Raw genomic sequence first — 18,978 nt, forward strand, 5'->3', positions numbered from 1 at the left:
TGGGATTGGGAGAAAACTGCCTTGTCATATGTTTGCATTTCTCCATCCACCTCCAGTGTCCCAGCTCTATCTGCATAGCTACATCATGCAGGCTCCCTAGCCCCGCAGGCTTTCCTTCCATGGGCTGGTTAGCTGAGGCCATCCAATGACGACTGCGCTATTCAGATAGGGAGGAGGGATTCCCTATTGCTTCAATGAGCAGCCACAGCTGTGTCACTTCGTGTGTCGCTGCAAGACGAAAAGACTGGGGTGGCAAAACCTTACCCTGATTTTATTTTTTTTTTATTATTATATTTATTTTTTGGACTTAAAACGAGATGACGTTTAAAATGGGAAATGGCTGAATAATTCCTGCAGGTGATTTTATTGGTATTTTCCTTTTTTTTTGGATTGGCAATTTACGTACGGGCGATATGGAAATGTAACCCGGTGTGGTAGGCTGGTGTCCCCCGAACAGGTAAGGAGGAAGGGAGGTGTAATTATTCCATGCTGCAGATGTTAACTGCTTAGTATACCGTGCTGGGAGAGGCGAAGGCGGAGGTTATTCTCCACCTTGTCCAGGTGTATATGTAGATATTTAGATGCAACATTAAGATATAGAGTATATGCTGAACATATAGCTGCAGAGAATATAATGTGAGTGTATATGTATATATGTGTGTGTATGTATAATATATATACATATATATATCCATTTATGTATTGGTATATATGAGTGCACATATGTATATATAGATGTGTTTGAGTATATATGTATGTATGTGTGTATGTATGTATGTGTGCATATATATATATATATATATATATATATATATATATATATGTACCGCACATGCACATTCTATGTATTCTATTTGTGTGCGTGTGTGTGTATATATGTGTGTATATATATATATATATATATATATATATATATATATATATATATATATATATATATATATATATATATATAATCTCTATCAAAGTGTATATTTTGTAAATGAAAACTATAAAATAACATTTTCTTTCCGTTTATTTAGCACACAAACAAATTGAAACTATCAAAATTCTTTAGAATAAAAGATACAGAAAAATGTGATTTTAAAAAAATTGCGAACTTGTTTTTTTATTTTTGACTAATGTACAAGCAGACCTATTAGGTAATGGCATTTTACCCTTTTTAAATCTAAATGATTTAGAAGCGAGTTTATTATAATATTTATTTATTTTTTTCCTCTTTTTATTTTAGGGACTGTAGTATTATATACACACGTATGTGCCCCGTTCTTGGGTTAGATGAGAGACCTGCAGATGTTTGTGCTCCTTTTGACGTTCCGTTCATGTTTTCATTGTAATTGTGCTTTTTAATCATTTCTATATTTTTATAGCCGCCGTTTTCCTTCTCGCACGTTTCCGACCATCCTGTGGCATTCATGCTTAGATGAGGAGCTGTGCCTATAATTTGTGGGCCGGGCTCGGAGCAGGAAGTCTGTTACCATGGAGATTATAGTAGATCTGTCTTGTAACTCCGCATGGATGGAGTAACTGTGTTTTTGGTGCTGTAAGAAGATTTCAACGAGTCCCCGCACCAAATTAATTAGAGTCCTAACTGAGGGGAAACTCATTACTCACACTAGCCTGTAGCAATTGCGCAGATTGTCTCAAGGGATTAACAATAAACCAGTAAGGAGCGAGTGGGAAACCTAGCAACCAATACCTCTCCTTCAATAAATCATGATTAAAGCGTAAAAAAAAAAAAGACTGTTTTATTCTCAGCCATTCCAATAATACAATCCTTGTACTAGAGCTCAATCCGAAGAATGGGGCAAATTTGGCAATAATCTCCTGCCGTCGTTTCATGGTAATATAAAGTGACAAACGGTGCTTTATGCCAGAAACCGGCGCCATTCTTTTCTGTCTAAAATTGCAATTTAGCCACATTTACCGATATGGTTTAGTTTTTGTATTAAAAAAAAAGTAATGTTTTTCGCAATCGCATATAATCCCTTATATTTGCGATGCTTTTTTTTTTTTTTTTTTAAAGTTGGACTCTGTCCTAGTTTGCATAAATGTTAGGTCTTCTAGAGTAATTCCCAAAATTGTAGGAATTCCAGATTCCAAGAGTTACTGTTTAAAAGAAATATGTAGATGAGGGTGGGTTCATCGTATAAAAAAAAAAATTCTGTTTGTAGGCTCCTTTAGATGACAAATAGGTGCAGGGTCTGACCGCAAAGCATGGACTGGTCGCAGCTCCATGAACGGGAGCATGACTGACTCCTAGAAATACACCAAGCTGCCAGTCTCTGGTTGGGAGAGCGGCGGCCAGTCCGTGCATTGTGATCCGTGTTTGGACCAGTTTGCACAGACGTCCATATGAGCCCCATCACTGGTGGTTCTTCTCGCCCACGGAAAGCAGCTGGGTTGTTGGCTTTGGGCAGTGCCTTTTTCTTTTTTTTTTTTTTTTTTTTAAGAAGGGTTCCCCAATGATTAGCTAATGAATGGGTGTTTTGCTGCTTGGGCTTCCAGTGATCCACTACAATACTTGGTGGAACCCATAAGCAAGTGTTTCCTTCCCTGTAGCATCACAAAAAGGTGAATTGGAGCATTAGGACATGTTCCCATGCAGGATATTTTCTGTCCAGAGACAGGTGTGTTACACAATTACCAGTATAGTGCATGAGATTTTTGGAAAATCTTCACGCGCTTGGGAATACCTGCAGCGTAAATTGATATTCGGAGTATTTCACTGGCAAACGCAGGCAGAAACGGGTCCCTGAGCAAGAACACTATATAGGCCCTTTGTAGTCCAATAGCTCCCCAATGCAGAATTTTACCTGTTTTGGAGGAGTGGATGTGTAAATGGTATTGCCTCCCTTTTAGTATTTCTAATACATAGCGTTGGTTTGTTTGTTACCCCACAATAATGAAATACGCGGTGTAATAACACCGTATTCACAGTGATTTTGACTTTGCTCACTGGGGACATAACCTTTCACGGTTTCCATCTAAATCAATAGGCTGTATGTGTAATGCACAGATTTGCTGAGATTTTGATCTTTTGTTGCCTCCCAGGTTCCTTTATTTTTTCACTTTTTTTTCTTTAAATGACGGCTGTCCAATTGAAACCCAAATTCGATTACGGTATGTTATAGCTTTTCTGTGCAGTGGTGCAACAAAACGGAACACCAAATACTAGTATGAACTTCACATTAGCTCTTGTGCAGCAGGATTGCTGTGGAGTGCGGTCTATGCAATTTTATTTTTAATATATTTTGGGAACATTAAGTATAATTCTGTTATGATGACAACTGGGGATTAAGGGATCTCGCAGTACTGCACCTTCCAGCAATGTATCTGGGGGCTGCCAGATGTATATCAGATCAGGTACATCCCTAGGCAATGGAGCACTCATGCAGACTTTTCACACTTTCCATTAAAACATTAGTAATGGGGGGAAATATTTGAAATCCTATAAATATAATATTGTCATATATTATTGTCATTTGAAAAAGATGGCCACTGAAGCATCCACGGGATGGATTAACATTGAACCTAAGTTATAGTGAACTTCATTAATCGATAATGAATATGATGTACAGAATTATTTTGGCCACGTTGATACAATCTTCATGTTGTTCCTTTTGCACACATCCATTGTCGGAGTTGCCTGTGAATTGTTGAATGCTGTAAATCCGGCTGTATAGTTTGAGAATAAACATGGGAAAAAGCTTTGCTGACAATGTACTGTAACATGTGCGCTGGGGAATCCTGAGTCTTAATGGGATTGGTTTCCATGGTAGACAACACAAAACAATGTCTAGAGACTCGGGGTGGAGTGAATATCATTCTTTTCCTGTAATCCCCAGGTGAGGAAACTGTCAAAGAAAAAGGGAGCGGGTGAATTCTCTTGAAGTATTGCAGATTGTCTTGTAACGAGTCACACTGCTAACGTTTGGTAGTACGTCCAATCTGTACCAATGTTAGACAGTTTGGTCGTTGAGGTAGGACTGTCCTCTTTCTCGAAAATCTGACAGATCACCGATGTTCAGGTGCATATGGACCATTGGTAACTGTAGCATCTGTCCTTCCTTGGACATTCAATATTTTTTGGATATTTTTTAAAATTGGGAATTATGATCCTCAACCACAAATGTTTCAAAATGCCAGATTTTGTAGGCCATTGGGGTCTATCAAAGTTGGGCTAATGATTTTGTAAATGGATCTCCAAGGTGCCCTGATTAGAGGTTCATTGCAGATTTGATGACTCGCACAGTTGCTGTCCATTTTAATATTTTTAGGGGTTAATAAACCAATTCTGCATATCTGATTCAAGCTCACTGGGAACATAACAGAGGTTTTGCCAAATGTCTGCTAATACAGTATGGGGACAGGTCAAGGAACTTTCTTATGCATTGCACACTTAGGTAAAATATCCAGTGGAATTCCAAGCCTAGAAACTATGCTGAAATTTCTGCAATTTCCTGGTTTGATCATATGAGCAGTCACATGGCTACGATACCGGCCCGGAAGAAAGGAGTCTTTGTGTTACATTGGTGTTCAGCAGACCTCAAATAGCCATGTAAAATTCACGCAAACAAGTCCTTGCCCTGTTCTGCTGCAACAGGATGGGCGCGTCCAGAGGAAGTGTTACCGCTCATTTAGGAGACTGAAAGTAATGTTTAGCTGTGAGATTCCAGCTAATGACACATTTTGAATCATGAGCTTCGTATGATGGCATTAGGAGAAGAGACTATAAAGAGGCTTTCATTCATAAGACATTAGCAGTAGTAAGCCGGAAAATGATGTCACGAGACTTATGCATGTGACCCCTAGGTGATCCTTAGGGAACAAAAATTGCAGACAAACCTTATCTGAAATCCAACTTTTGCACCAGTCGATGGTTAGCTGGAGGACAAAAGTTGCCAAAATCCTATTCTAGCTTGACATTGCTAATTCCGGTGACATGACAGTGATCACGTCTTCTCCCTCATCTGCTGTTTTTGTAAACTGCTCATCGGAGTCCGATGGCTATTTTGTATAGAAATGGGGTAGTTTCACCCACTGTGATTGTCCTCCGATGCTTGTTGATACTTTTCTGTAACGTAGTTGCTTTTGCTCCTGAGTGCCAGTCTATCCTACAAAGCCATTTTTTTAATTAGTTACAGTGACCTCTCCATTGATCCATCCTATTCGGAAATGGACTTCAATACTCTGTTCTGGTAATGAGTTTATAGAGCTATGAGTTTTAGGGCCATTAGAAAACCTTTTAATGCAAACCAAGCGATTTCTTCTTTTTTTTTTCTAAATGAAGAACTATAGCCTTTGCTTTGTGTCCTGTAGCCTTACACTATTACTACTCTGTTTAATACTCCTCCTTCCTTGAAAAGTATAGCCTTTTTGGAATCACACGTATGGTTTTTGAGCCACAGATCAGAGTACCATAGATGCTTTTCATCCTGTATGGATCCACTCTTGGCTTTCGCTAAAAAAAAATTGTAAACCCTTGAGGGGTCTAATTGTTGAGGCCTCCACCATGAGACCAAAATTGGTGATTTGTGTGTCTGTGTTCTGGCTATTGATGGAAGTCTCAGTAGTCTACTATCCTTCACTTAGAACAGAGCATCAGTTCACCCGATATCTAAATAGCCTGGCCAATGCAGTGTGACTTCTTGGTACCAGCACTGCCATTCACAGCACTGAAGGCACATGGATGCCTCTGCCATTCTCAACTATGACCCTACAGGATACCTCCTCTGTATTTTATACATCTCTGCTTTTATATGGCAGCATAGAAAGTTTTATATGGAATATCTCAATATTGCCATACAGTGACAACCGGGACTCTGTGCCACCATATAGGCTTTATCCGCTGGATCAAAATTTTGTGTATTTTTTTTTTTGTAGCATTTACAGTTTTTCAATTGAAAGTAATCCTGTAATTTTGGAAATCGTGACATGTTAGATAACAATTGAAAAAATACATGTTTGGAGAAGGTTAGGATAGAGTAAAGGTACCTTCACACTAAACAACTTTCCAACGAGAACGACAACGATCCGTGACGTTGCAGCGTTCTGGATAGCGATCTCGTTGTGTTTGACACGCAGCAGCGATCTGGATCCCGCTGTGATATCGCTGGTCGGAGCTAGAAGTCCAGAACTTTATTTGGTCGTCAGATTGGCGTGTATCGTCGTGTTTGACAGCAAAAGCAACGATGCCAGCAATGTTTCTTCATGGAGCGAACAACCAGCGAGAACGATAAGTACGTCACTGGATCGCTCCTGCATCGTTCTGCTGTTGCCGGTGTCTGACGTCTCCTAGCGACCTAAACAGCGACGCTGCAGCGATCGGCTCGTTGTCTATATCGCTGCAGCTTCGCTTAATGTGATGGTATCTTAAAGTCTCTACAAGATGGCACAAGATGGTCATTTCCATCCTTTTGTCGGCAGTGTTTGACAAAGTCATACTAAAGATGGCAGTCGGGCAGCTCTACTATTCATTAAGGTCACTTATGTAGATTCTTCTGATGACGCCTATAAGCAGGAGGAGGATTCCATGGTTCTGAATTTGTTAGCTACTCATAAATACATGAAGGAATCGTGCCATTACACATTCTGTGGCTACAGCATTAATGCTTGAAAATCACTTATTATTAATTGATCAGTGCCTGTAACTTCTAGATGAACCCAGTACCAGGTCTATTGTCTCCTGGCGCCATCATTAATCAGTATTGACCTGGATGGACATAAACATTTACTGAGCTTTTTTTTTCCTCTCCAGGCGTATTAATTTCCAATAGCTTGTTCTAGGGAATTAGCTTTTTTTTTTCATGTTGCATGTAATGGACTTTGGCCTCAGCTGTTGGCAGCCAGATGTCCATTTGTAATGAATGATCTGGGGATATCTCTCTTTGTTCCTCTTTGAACACATATATTTTTTCCCACTTTCAGAGATGTTCAGATCCTCATTCGGTGAAGTGGCGACATCTGACTCCTGGATCCAAGATGTAATGACCTGACAATTTGGTCACCAGGGATTACCATTCTATACTATATATAGGAGCTGTTTACCCTCAGAAAACGCAGACTATGGAAGCTCACATATGGGTTATTTATCCACTATATGCTCATAAAATATATAGTTTGTGATCAGGGGCAAATGGACATATTGCATAGGGGCTTGTATTGACAAACTTTTATTCTAGAGTGTTGGTAGCCTTGTCATTATCTTACTAGTAGAGCTAGGCAACAAACTAGGAAGCTGAAAGTTGATCAATAATTGCTTTTAAAGGGGCTCTGCACATTTCAGAAAATGGTGATGTATTGCTAAGAGATGCTATCACTTTCTGACTGATGGGAGTCTGACTGCCACAATCTCCACCAGTCCCTGAAATGTAGAGACTACAGTACTCGATTTACATGTGTGGCTTTTTTACAGAGCATCACTCCCCACCATCAGTCAGGTGAGCCCTACAAATCGCAAAGTGATTGTATGTTGTAACTACATCTTCCAAAATTCATTTTGGCCTAGGTTTCTTTGCATCGTACGACAAATGTGATTCGGTCCAAATAATTGTGGTTCACATACAATTGCCATAATTTATGCTCGGAAGTCTCTTCAGGCCTTAAAGCATAAAAAATGGAGCAAAGGTAGAGGGGTTAAAAAAAATAAATAAAATTCATTCTACTCACCTGTCGTGCACCTCCACAGCTCCTTAGTCCTTCTCGCCGATCTTCAGTTCTCAGTCATGTGCATCACCTTCCCCACATGGTTTTGTGTGGCCTCGAAGTCAAAGAGGAAGAACCGAAGATCAGGGAGACGGGATTGCGTAAGAGCCTAGGCCAAGTGAATACAATTTATTTTATTACAGTATCTTAACTCTGTCCCAGCCTTAAAAATAATCTGGCAAAAAGGTTGGCTGCCCCTTTTACTAGATTCCTGCAAAACGAATCACAAAATAAATGGATTCACCAGAATTATAAATTTTGGTGAAATTAATTTGTTTCATTATGGATTTCTTCTCGAATCATAACCAAAAGATAGAACAATTTTTCTTAAAATAATTGACATATATCTGAATATCAGGTCATATTTCAGTTTTGAATGAAAATGTTGACTACTCTTCACAACTATATCAATAGTTCCAATGAAATGTCCGGAATTGGTTCTTCACAGAAATGATGATTATGTTCAGAAGCCTGATTTCACTTTTTCGTTGTCTTTCTTATGCATAAAGTATCACAGAAAGTTCTTGGGAAGGGGTTCTTGTAATTTTTGGTTAACTGTTAGCTCCCACTGAACTGAATGTGTAGAGATCGGAGTGACCTATGTGGAATCTTAACGATTAAGAGAACAACACATCGGTAGCCATATGAAACAAACGAAGCATTGATGTAATATTATTGTAAAAAAGTTTGTTTAGGATTTTTCCTGTTATATAGTTATAGGTGGAGATTTTAGTGAATTGGAGGGAAGGGTGACTTTTGCCCGGCTACGAACAGCACTGCAAAGTTTTGTGTTTATGCAAAAGTTTTCTTGGCTCTTGTTTGCTAGCGTCACCATACTTTGTAACTTTTCCTTTATAATTAATAGGTGGATGAAATGCCATTTATTGTCTACCGTTGCAATGTTGGCCAACTTCCTCTCTTACATTGATGGAAATTGTTGATGTATAATGCATGGGCATTAATCCATTATTTAAGCAGCACTCTTCACATAGGCACAGGCAGCTTATAGTGCTAAACACTGAGCATTTAAGTGAAGTTGTAGAGTAAGCACTTAACAGTATAGAGAATAATAGATGAGAGGATGCTGTTCGAAACAATACTGCAAAAGTGTAGGTTTTCTGCAGTTTAACTGGACTTCTGTGGGATATTTGGGTTTTCCTAATGTATCACTTTCAGGTCTTTCCTCAAGTGGGTATAATAGGAGGCAGTGATGTTACTGTTAAATAATATATGGCCGTTCATGTATTCTTAATGTTATGTTCCGTTCGGTTTGGGGTAAACTGCCAGTCTGCATTTGTTTTAGATTATTTGTACACAACACTTTTTTGTTTGCTAGCTTTAGATCAGGGATGTCAAACTCAAACACAGCAGAGGGTCAAAATTAAAAACTTGGACAAAGTTGCAGGCCAACCAGTATACAGTATAATGGGCTGCACATAGTACTCCATACAATATTATGGGCCCTACATAGCCTTCCTTACAGAATAATAGCCCCACATAGGGATGGTGGTTCTGCTGTCACGAGCCAAATAAAACCACCTTGCGGGCTAGTTTTGTTCCTCGGGCCAGAGTTTGACATGTATGCTGTAGATGCATTATAAGGGATCCTTATAAGCAAGTTTCACATAACCGTATTTTAGGATCCATAATAGGTCCACAAACCCCAAAACTACTGAGCTATTCACTATTCGTCAGTTCAGGGTCCTATGTTTGCTCCAAATGCTAAAATGCCTTCAACTGGATTCATAAAAGGTGCTAAGGTCAAGATAATTTGTGGTGTTTTTTTTTTCTGGAAGCCAACTAGAGTCCATAGAGAGATGTCCTCTAAACAATTGAGGATGGTTTTGGTCTCAGTGATGTCTATGGTCCATATTTGGCATTTTTAGAATATTTTTCTACCTGTACGCCTCAATATTGGGTTGGACTAATCTGGATTAGTTTTTTCATGTTGTGTTTTTTTAATCTGTTTACATACTGAATGCAGACTAAAAAGGGAATGTTTTATCAGAAAATAACTTGCTATTTATATTGGGGTTTTTTTTAATTAAAAGGGTTTGAACAGCCCATCATTAATGGGCCTAGGGAGATTAAGAAATGATACTCTCTTCTCTGGACTGACACTACTCCTCCTTACTCGGTGCTGTGTTCCTTGGTATTAATATCCAGCTGCCGATAGGCTTCAGGGTTCACATTTCATCCAATCAGAGGCTGTCTTGAACGCTGCAGCCGATTACCTGTCTCTGATTGGCTGCAGTGCTCTTGTGATGTTCACAAGTCTGATGTTGATTCCAGAGAATTGGTGGAGGAGTGGCGCCAGTCCAGTATATGGGTGTTGTGCTTTGTTTTTTTTTTTAATTCCTAGCCCTATATTAAGTGCATGGCCACTATTGGACAAACCCTTTAAAATATTTTTTAAAAAACTTTGAATTTTTTTTTCTAATTTATCATGTTACTATATGTATTTGAAAAAGTCAAATGTTTTCCCTCTGGACACTGAGCCTAATATTAGGTTGATGTGACTTGAAGAGATCACGTCTCATTAGTCATCTCGTTAACCTCACAGGCAGGATTACAATGACATAGTACACCAATATATTGATAAGACATAATCCATCATTCACAAAAGGTCATGGTCACAGCTCACCTCCTCCACCAACCTGCTCAGTGATATTTGCACAGATCTACCCACGACACTTGACCCATAAAAGTCAATGAACGTCTCCTGTCTATTGCTTCCTGTGGTCCATTTGGCTGCTGTAAATCTCAGAATACAATTAACGGCAGCTCAGTCCAGATGGCCGCCCCCATAATCATGTACAGAACATGGAATTAAAAAAAAAATAAAAACTTGAAAAAAAAAGGAATACGGATCACTATTTGGTTTTCATTAGTAACAAAGAATGCATTCCTATTTGCTAAAGACATTTAGAACTTTCTTGGTAGCTAGTTTGGAGTCAACGATCTGCTGAACCTTCATCGGATGGCCGCAGCTGGTCTTCTGAAAGTCACACTTGCAAAGATTTCAGATTTTTCCCATCCTGACATACGAGTAAATTACGTTGTCAGTTCATGTTTCTCGCTTTTGCCTTTTGCATAATTGGGCAGAAAAATTATGTGATGAAACCCATAGATCATAACCTAATTGCACATGTTTGGTGGCTGGTCAAATCAGCCTGTGCCACCACTGATGAGCAAAGTAATTAGTGCCGTGGAGATGACGACAAGGTCATTAATGGCACTGGGGAGAGGATATCGCCTGATGAATATTCTAAGGAGCGTACAGATGGAAATTACAGCCTGACTCGCAGAGATTAGGGTGTTTATAACCAATTCTTGGTGCTCTCTTGTGAAATTAGGCAAATGTCACAGCTCGGTGCTCTGGCCAGTGTAACTTGTAAGATTGTTTGATCTCGGAACGTAATCCTGTATTATATTAAAACCATAACAGATAAGTCTATCTTACATCAGGGTTTCTCCCTCTTCTCCGCTGCTCTCTGATGTTCAGCCAGAAGTGATGTTTGATGTCAGACTAATGCAGCACGTAGATTAGTGGGAGCTTTATTGTGTTGCAGGCACACCAGGGATGGACAGGCTTCGGGTCTCCAGCTGTTGTAAGGCGACTCTGTTCTAAGGGACAGGGTGCCGCGGGAGGTGTGACTTCAGTAACAGTGGATGCGCAAGGTCCCAAATGCTTTAGTTGCACAATTTGACTTGCAAATGCTCTAGGATAATATTGTAGGTGAAAATATGTTTAATTTGATAGGATTTGGCATTCTAAGAGCTATACCAGAAGACTGAAAATAATTATCTCCTCGTTGGAGGTCACATTTCCCTGTGTCCTTTTAGGTTAAAAAAAAAAAGAAAAAAAAAAAGACATGGGGTCAACTTATTAACCTGGCAAAGTTAAGGCTAAGTTAAGACAGTGTGGTTGGATGACCTGGTAACGTGTATGGGTTCCTCTCTGATCTATCGATTACAAATCATGTTGGGTGAGGGAGGACTTACAGACTTTTCTAGGGGTTGTCTAATCTAGTGCAGATTTTTTTCTGTGAGTTCTGCAGCTTGCTGAATTCTGTCATTGCCCGTAATGTGCTGACTAGCCTCTCATCCACTTTTCTCGAGAAAAGCGTCGGAGAAGTTGGGCTGCATGTGACTGCAGGTATGCAAATGGCATACTTGTCATCGCGTGACGACAGCTCAAACTGGTGAAAATATGCACTGGTTTGAATATTTCTTTTAAAATCCCCATGCACTGTAGGCCAAACGTGAGTGATCACCTAATGTATTTTGAGGTCTCCAAACTGTCCATCCCCCAACATACGAGGCCATGGCAGATAGAAATTTGGTCATTGGAATTCAAGTAGCCGATCCATTTGTTCTTCGAGAGATAAGCTGCTGCCAGAGGAGCATGGCAGCGGCTCTCTCGTAGAGGTGTTCAGATCACCCAGCCTTTTTATGGGGCTTCTAGAAGCAATAGCAGTCAGACAAACGATCATTCAGTCTATGGCTCCTCTTTGCTTCTCGCCGCTGCCCCCCGCTTCTTGATTTTACAGAAAAGACCAAGGCTCTGCTGTAAAACGCCACCTCTGCTCTCCACTGCCAATCAAGAAATGGAGGCTGGGAGAAGCGAAACTGCAACTGCTTTGATTTTCCTACCAGTGCACTTGCCAATCTCATTTGCATGTCAATAAAAGCTGAATTTTAGCACCACAGTAGGGGTATATTTTCATACACTGCCCTATCCTGCACTACATCTGCTTGCATAGGGGTAGTGTTGCTGATGGGTTCCCTTTAAAATATTATTACTTATTTTACTTTATTTTTTCCAAGAAAGACACTAAAGCCCATATTGAAATACTTTATCCCATCCCCCTCATCACTGCATAATCTCACTGTAAAAAAATTATTTCTATGATCCTATGATCCTATCCTTGTGGATGCTGCTATTTTTTGTAACAGGATTAGGTATGAAAAGATCATCCTTGTGTTGTGCATTGCTCTATTTTATTTGTCTATTGATACATTAGAGCTGTTCCCTTTACGGATCGATAACAGTGCTCATCCTAATCTTCCTGGTTTACAAATATAATGGCAGAGTGGCTCTGACAATTCCTTAAAGGGGTTGTCCACTAATGGCATTCCTGTCTTTATTATGGTCCAGAGTGATTAATACATTAAAAAATATATCTACACTTTCCTCTATGACCGCTGCTACTACTCCACTCTCAGCCCTTTGTCCCCCACCGGTCTCCTCATGTGACCACACTAGTGGAGCATATCACAGCAGGAAAGACCCCAGCGCAGCAGAATAAGGGCCCCATTTCAGCGTCATACAGATGTAATCCTGCCATTTGCATGAGGCCAAATTTGTCCCTATTGTGCCTGATCTACATCAACTAATTCCATGTATTTTATCTCTCATCACGACTGATTTTTTTCTCATTTTAGTTCAAAGGTTACTCTATATAGAATTGTATCCAATGTGACATTTGGTGATTGCAGAAAGTAACATGTATTGCTTCTGGCTGTTTGTGGTTTGGAGAGAAGGAAGTCCATGTCTCCTAAAATCTGATCACATCAGAGCTTTGTGGAACAGACAAAAAAGCCATATTTCTAAGATTTTCCATCCATGCTTTTGACTTTTACCTGGTTTGTTCATTTATTTTTATTTATTTTTTTCCTGCTGCATTTTATTAATGTGTATTATCTATATCTGGTTATCATCGTAATCGTAAGTGATACCAATATCCATAAAAATCTCTCCAAAGGAAAGAAGAGTATTAAAGGAAGGCATTTTTCACCTTTTCAATCTTATTTTAGCCCATTGGTATCTCTATGGTGAATGATCAGACAAGAAGCTCCCGCAGAGATCTATTAACAGAGCTAGATTGCATGGTGGTTTTAGATCAGTCTCTGGACTCAAAGGTGACTTCCACTATTTCCTCGTATTTCATATTGATTATGGTGTAATATGCACTAAAAGACCATTGCACTATATACTGTACTCTTTAGGGCATTTATCTACATTGTTATCTGTCATTAACTTTTAGATCAGGGGTAAAGATGCTTTTAAATATACTTCGGAATAAAATGTAATATCCATGGCTGCCGTGATGGTAAGTATCACAAGGCTTTTAAAGGAAGTCTATCAGCACTAAAGACTGTCCAAACAGAGCACAAACACTTGGTGCACCCTTGGTGTGGCCAAACAGTTCAGCGCACCTTCCCGCCTACTTGTTTTGCATCTCTCTGCCCTCCTCTTCATCAATGAAGATGCACCGCTCTGGCTTTACCGGAGAGCAGAGATGGCTGGAAAACGGGTAAGTGGGAAGGTGCACTGAACTATTTGGTCGCTCCAAGGGTGCACCGAGCGCCTGTGATTGGTGCAACACTTGAAATGGACTGCCGGCACAAAATAACTGTTCAAACCAAATAGGATTGGCTCTTAATTTTATTTTTTTCATAGGTAGTTGTAGGATACCTGTGTATTCCACCCTTTGCTTGACAAGTGTAGCACAAGATCAGTAGGCATTGCCATCTGCCTATTGCTGCTTGACACTGACACCACCCCGTCTTAGGTCAACAACAGTATAGATCCATTTGATAGCGGTTAATTTGAATAAGACCGCCCACTGGACTCTTAAACCTAGAAAGAGCAGTGATTTTAATTCATAAAGTACAGGTTATGCCGAGTAGAGATGAGCAAATAGATTCACTGGACCCTTATCAAGTGGCCAAGTCATCCCTGTGAACTCTCTCTTACCTGCTCCGATCTCCGGCACCTAATTCTGATTAGTAGGCTTGGTGCGATGTCCTTGATAAAATGTGAGGCACATTTTATGATGTCATGCTGGGCCCACTAATCCGAAGAGGAACGGGAGGTGCCAGCAGGTAGGTGGTGGTCCGTAGGTCTCCCATCCGGCAGCTACAGATTACTGACGTGGCCTCTGGACCCGCTCCCGTGAATCGATTCATTCATCTGCAGTTCTGAATCTTTTCCTTGTAAACCATATACACATCTTTCTAGAACATGCCACCTCTGGATATGACTCAATGCCACAGGCTTCCTTTAAGTGTGCAGTATGAACTTGTTAAAGGCACAGCCCATCTAAGTAACCATCAGAAGACTTTTGGGAAAACCTTTTTGTGAGCTACAGAGCACTTGGTCCAGCACCTTGCATTATGCCAGTTTGATGATACTGGGAACCTTACTATATCTGCTCAAGCACAAAACATTGAGTTTCACTTCATCTAAGGATGGGTTATCATTAGGCTGGACAACCCCTTCAAGGAAACAAGAGAAGAAAAATAATGTGCTAAAACTGTGTTTTGTCCAACAAAACAGCAGCAATAATTTGTTGGGCTTTTTTTTACATGTTGAGTTTCTTTTTTTAACAGGGCTGTGTTCACATCTGTGTCACAGCCTCCACTGACAGGTTGGTCGGACTTGATGGAAGTATAGCGCTGCAATATTCGTTCCATCAAAATAAGGGAAACCAATGGCTCCCATTCTAATCAGTTGGAATAGTTGGGTACCAGTGATATTTTTTTGTGTGGGAGCCGACCGTTAAGGCTTGTTCACACTGATGCTCGGAATTCCTTTTTTTTTTGTTTAGTTATGAGGAAGCGTAAAAAAGCAACTCAAGTACGGATCCCTATTACTAAAATCATTTTGATGGAACAAAAAAATAGAGCAGCGTGCTGATCTTTAACTTCTGCTGAAAAATGCGACAGACGTCTCAACGGAGGAGCCATCATCTAGTCTTAGTGGTCTTCTAGCAGCACCAGTGACCTAATCTTGCTCTAGACACTTCTCTTAGGTTCCTTCTTTTATATTGTTGAGCCCTGTATGGTATCTCAAATATGGATTCTGCTGCCATCAATATTGCTTGTATGTGGGGGAATCTGCATGGCTTGTCCTCTATACTGGAAAAAAACACACAACGTCCCTTATTAAAGGTGTGTAAGAGTTAAATAAATAGTCTGCTGTGGCCGGGCTATGTTGGGTAGTCATCTCCATTGTCAGCGTTGCCAGTAATTCATGTTAGACACATGCCTTCAAGCCAATGTTCAGCGTAACTAGATAAAGATGTCCCCGTTTCATTAATAATGGACCAAAAAGAAGATGACATCCGGCATCCATTTCTTAATTAGCATCACGTAATGCCGGATGATTAAACAAATGGTAAAAGCTGCAGAATTCACCATGAAAATGTATCTGCATTTGGTAGTAAAGCGTTGTCTGAAGGGGTTCCCATTTATTTGCATTCGGGTACCTACTGACTAATCTACAAATTAGCTTTCCATTTTGTTCGCTATGATCCCCCGGGGAGGATTAGCCGGCTCATGTTTGTCTTTTATGGCTGACATTGAGTGGATGGAAATAATGTAGGAGCCCATTAACTATTCATGTGCTTTGCTTACTTTATCATACATGTACTCATCTGTATCTTGACTCTCCATAGAGGAAAATGTATACCGTATACTGGAGATTACATTTTTGAAAAAAAAAGAAAAACGTTTATGTAAATACGTCTTTATTTCAACGACTTCCTGCATCTGCTTTTTTCCCCTTATCTCTGTATGTAATGCGGCCTTAGCAGACTCTTTGCATACATCTCCTGCCAGTATACAGCCGCCACCTTTACAAGGTCACACCTGCCTGTACACCTGTGCCACATCACACCTTCTCACGTACACCTGGCTCTACGGTTGATCTCCTTATCGCTCATTTGCCAGAGTAAGGGCGCACTTACATAAAACGCTTTTTTTTTTTGGCCATGCGGTTTCTCAGCGACTTGCGGGGATTTTGGGATGCAAGTCTTTTGGCTGCTTGGCTTGTTCAGTGCACTTCATCTGATTGAGTTTTAGGGCTTGTTCACACGCTGCGTTTTTGCCTTGGAAACAAAATGCAGCATTTTACTGTGCCAGTAAAGTGAATTACATCTTGCCGATTTGAATCATCAAAGCAGTTTTATTTTTGAGATCACATTTTTTTTCTGCGTTTTTGCAGTGTTTTTTTCATCTATTCAAATGAATGGGAACAAAAAAAACACACATCCAAAAAGAAAATGTGTATTTTACATAGCTATTTTCCTGCCTGCAGTTTTTTTTTATTTGCTGCAGTAAAACCTGCTGCAAATACTCAACATGTACACACAGCCCTGGACAATTAATATAAATTCTGTCTATCAATACGCAAGGAATTTCATATTTCTGTAATTTTTTTATTGTAGTTGTTAATATTTCATTTCCTGTTACTTATCTGGCAATAACGTAAATATCCCTGAGCACTGTATAGACTTTGTAATCCACCTCTGACCCTGGTAGATCCCATTAGATAATTTCCCTATTTTATAGCCATATGGTATTATGGTTTTTTTTGTTTTTTTTTGTAAGGAAATTAGAGAATCTAAAGAAAAAACAAGGAGCACACAGGAGTGGTGAAGATATTGTGATACCCTAACAAAGCTTCCATTGTGCTCCTCCCAATCGATCCATATTTTTGCGTGATTGTCTTGTTGGCTAAATTGGCTGGGTTTATGCAAATGCACATAAAATTGGGAATTTTGGCAATGTGGTTGCAAATGTTAGGAGAGATGTTTTAGTTTAATTACACCTAATGACAAAATGGAAATATTTTCTTAAATATTTTTCTTTTTTTTTTCTTCTTCCAGGATTTCTTAGGAAGTGTTGAGTCTCCCAGCCATGGCTCCAAGGAAGAGAAGTAACCGTGGAATCTCGTTCATCTTCTGCTGTTTTCGAAGCAATGAACATCCGGAGATCACCTACCGGTTACGAAATGACAGCAATTTTGCGCTGCATTCAATGGAGCCAACGTTGCCCATCCCCGCAGCTGAGGAGCTCGATGTCATGTTTGCAGAATTGGTGGTAAGTGTCACCGTAATAAACTAAAGATAATATGTGCAAAATGATTAGTGAAGGTCTTGATGGAGAAACGTCCTGTATTTGTATCCCAGACAAATTAATGGAATTTATCAGAAACCATTTCATTCATTCTAATTTTTTTATGTAAAGAGGTTTTCAACAAAATACATTTATAATTTATTCACAGTATAGGTGGAAAAAAATGTATGATCGCAGGGACCTCCACGGATCTTAAGGACTAGGGTCTAATGATGAGCGAACATGCTCTGATAAGGTGTTATCTGAGCATGCTCGTGTGCCAACTGAGTGTCTTTGGAGCTCTAAAAAAAATGTTCAGTCCCCGCAGCTGTTCGACAGCCGCAACATACGTAGAGATTATTACCTGTTTGTTAGACGATCCCTGCATGTGTTGCAGCTGTTGAACAGCCACAAGACATGCAGGCATGGGGACTCAAACATATTATACAAGCACGCCGAAGTCACTCGGGTAGTACCTGAGCATGCTCCGATAACACCTTATCCCAGCATGTTCGCTCATCACTACTAAGGGGGTCCCATAGCGCAGTTTTTGTATAGAGCAGTGGAGTGCATGTTTAACCGCTCCATTCACTTCTATAAAGCTGATAGAGCAGCCTTCTCTGTCAACCCCAGAAAAGCAAATGGTGCAGTTGTCATGCATGCTTAAAACTGCTCCCTTCACACAGGGAAATGTCATAAAACCCGTTTTGAGATTGGCGGAGACCCTGAGGGCTGTTTCATTTGTCTGATGTCAGATCGCAATGCACAGGCTGGCCACACATCTGACCCGAGAGTGACAGCTTCATAGAAATAAATGAAGCTATTGCGCTCTGGTCAGAAAATGAGCGACTGGCCAGTGGACTGTGATCGGACGTCGGACCGATTTATCTCAGATATCTGAAACCGCTCTGAGTCAGAATCCCAGTAATCGTACTCTGAAACCTCTTAAAAGGAGCCATTTCCCTGAATATATTGGTTGCATATAGTTTGCCAATGCCTAAACTGCGTGGGTCAATGGCCATCTATGCAGCCTGATTAGGGACACTAGTGATGAGCGAATAGACTCGTTACTTGAGATTTCCCGAGCACGCTCAGGGGTCCTCCGAGTATTTGTCAGTGCTTCGAGATTTAGTTTTCCTCACCTCAGCTGAATGATTTACATCTGTTAGCCAGCTTGATTACATGTGGGGGTTCCCTAGCAACCAGGCAACCCCCACATGTACTTATGCTGGCTAACAGATGTTAAATCATTCAGATGCAGTGATGAAAACTAAATCTCCGAGCACTAAAAAATACTCGGAGGTCACCCGAGCGTGCTCGGGAAATCTCGAGTAATGAGTATATTCGCCCATCACTAAGGGACAC

The 18,978-nt window shown here is 40.2% G+C and overlaps 1 protein-coding gene across 6 annotated transcripts in view; it reads left to right on the top strand.

Annotated features, from left to right (window-relative positions):
• DAAM1 (dishevelled associated activator of morphogenesis 1) overlaps positions 1–18,978 on the top strand; it is a 208,603-nt gene that overhangs the window by 86,017 nt on the left and 103,608 nt on the right. For 4 of the 6 annotated variants that reach the window (XM_077265188.1, XM_077265205.1, XM_077265179.1 and 1 more), the window contains one exon: positions 17,385–17,598. In XM_077265188.1, coding sequence (XP_077121303.1) covers positions 17,416–17,598 — 183 coding nt within the window. In that variant the 5' untranslated portion in view covers positions 17,385–17,415. Of the gene's footprint in view, positions 1–200; positions 458–17,384; positions 17,599–18,978 lie in introns of those variants that run through there. The other 2 variants (XM_077265197.1, XM_077265213.1) reach the window with 2 other exon arrangements.

This window comes from Ranitomeya variabilis, chromosome 1 (genome assembly GCF_051348905.1).
Source record: "Ranitomeya variabilis isolate aRanVar5 chromosome 1, aRanVar5.hap1, whole genome shotgun sequence".
Classification (NCBI taxonomy): Eukaryota; Metazoa; Chordata; class Amphibia; order Anura; family Dendrobatidae; genus Ranitomeya; species Ranitomeya variabilis.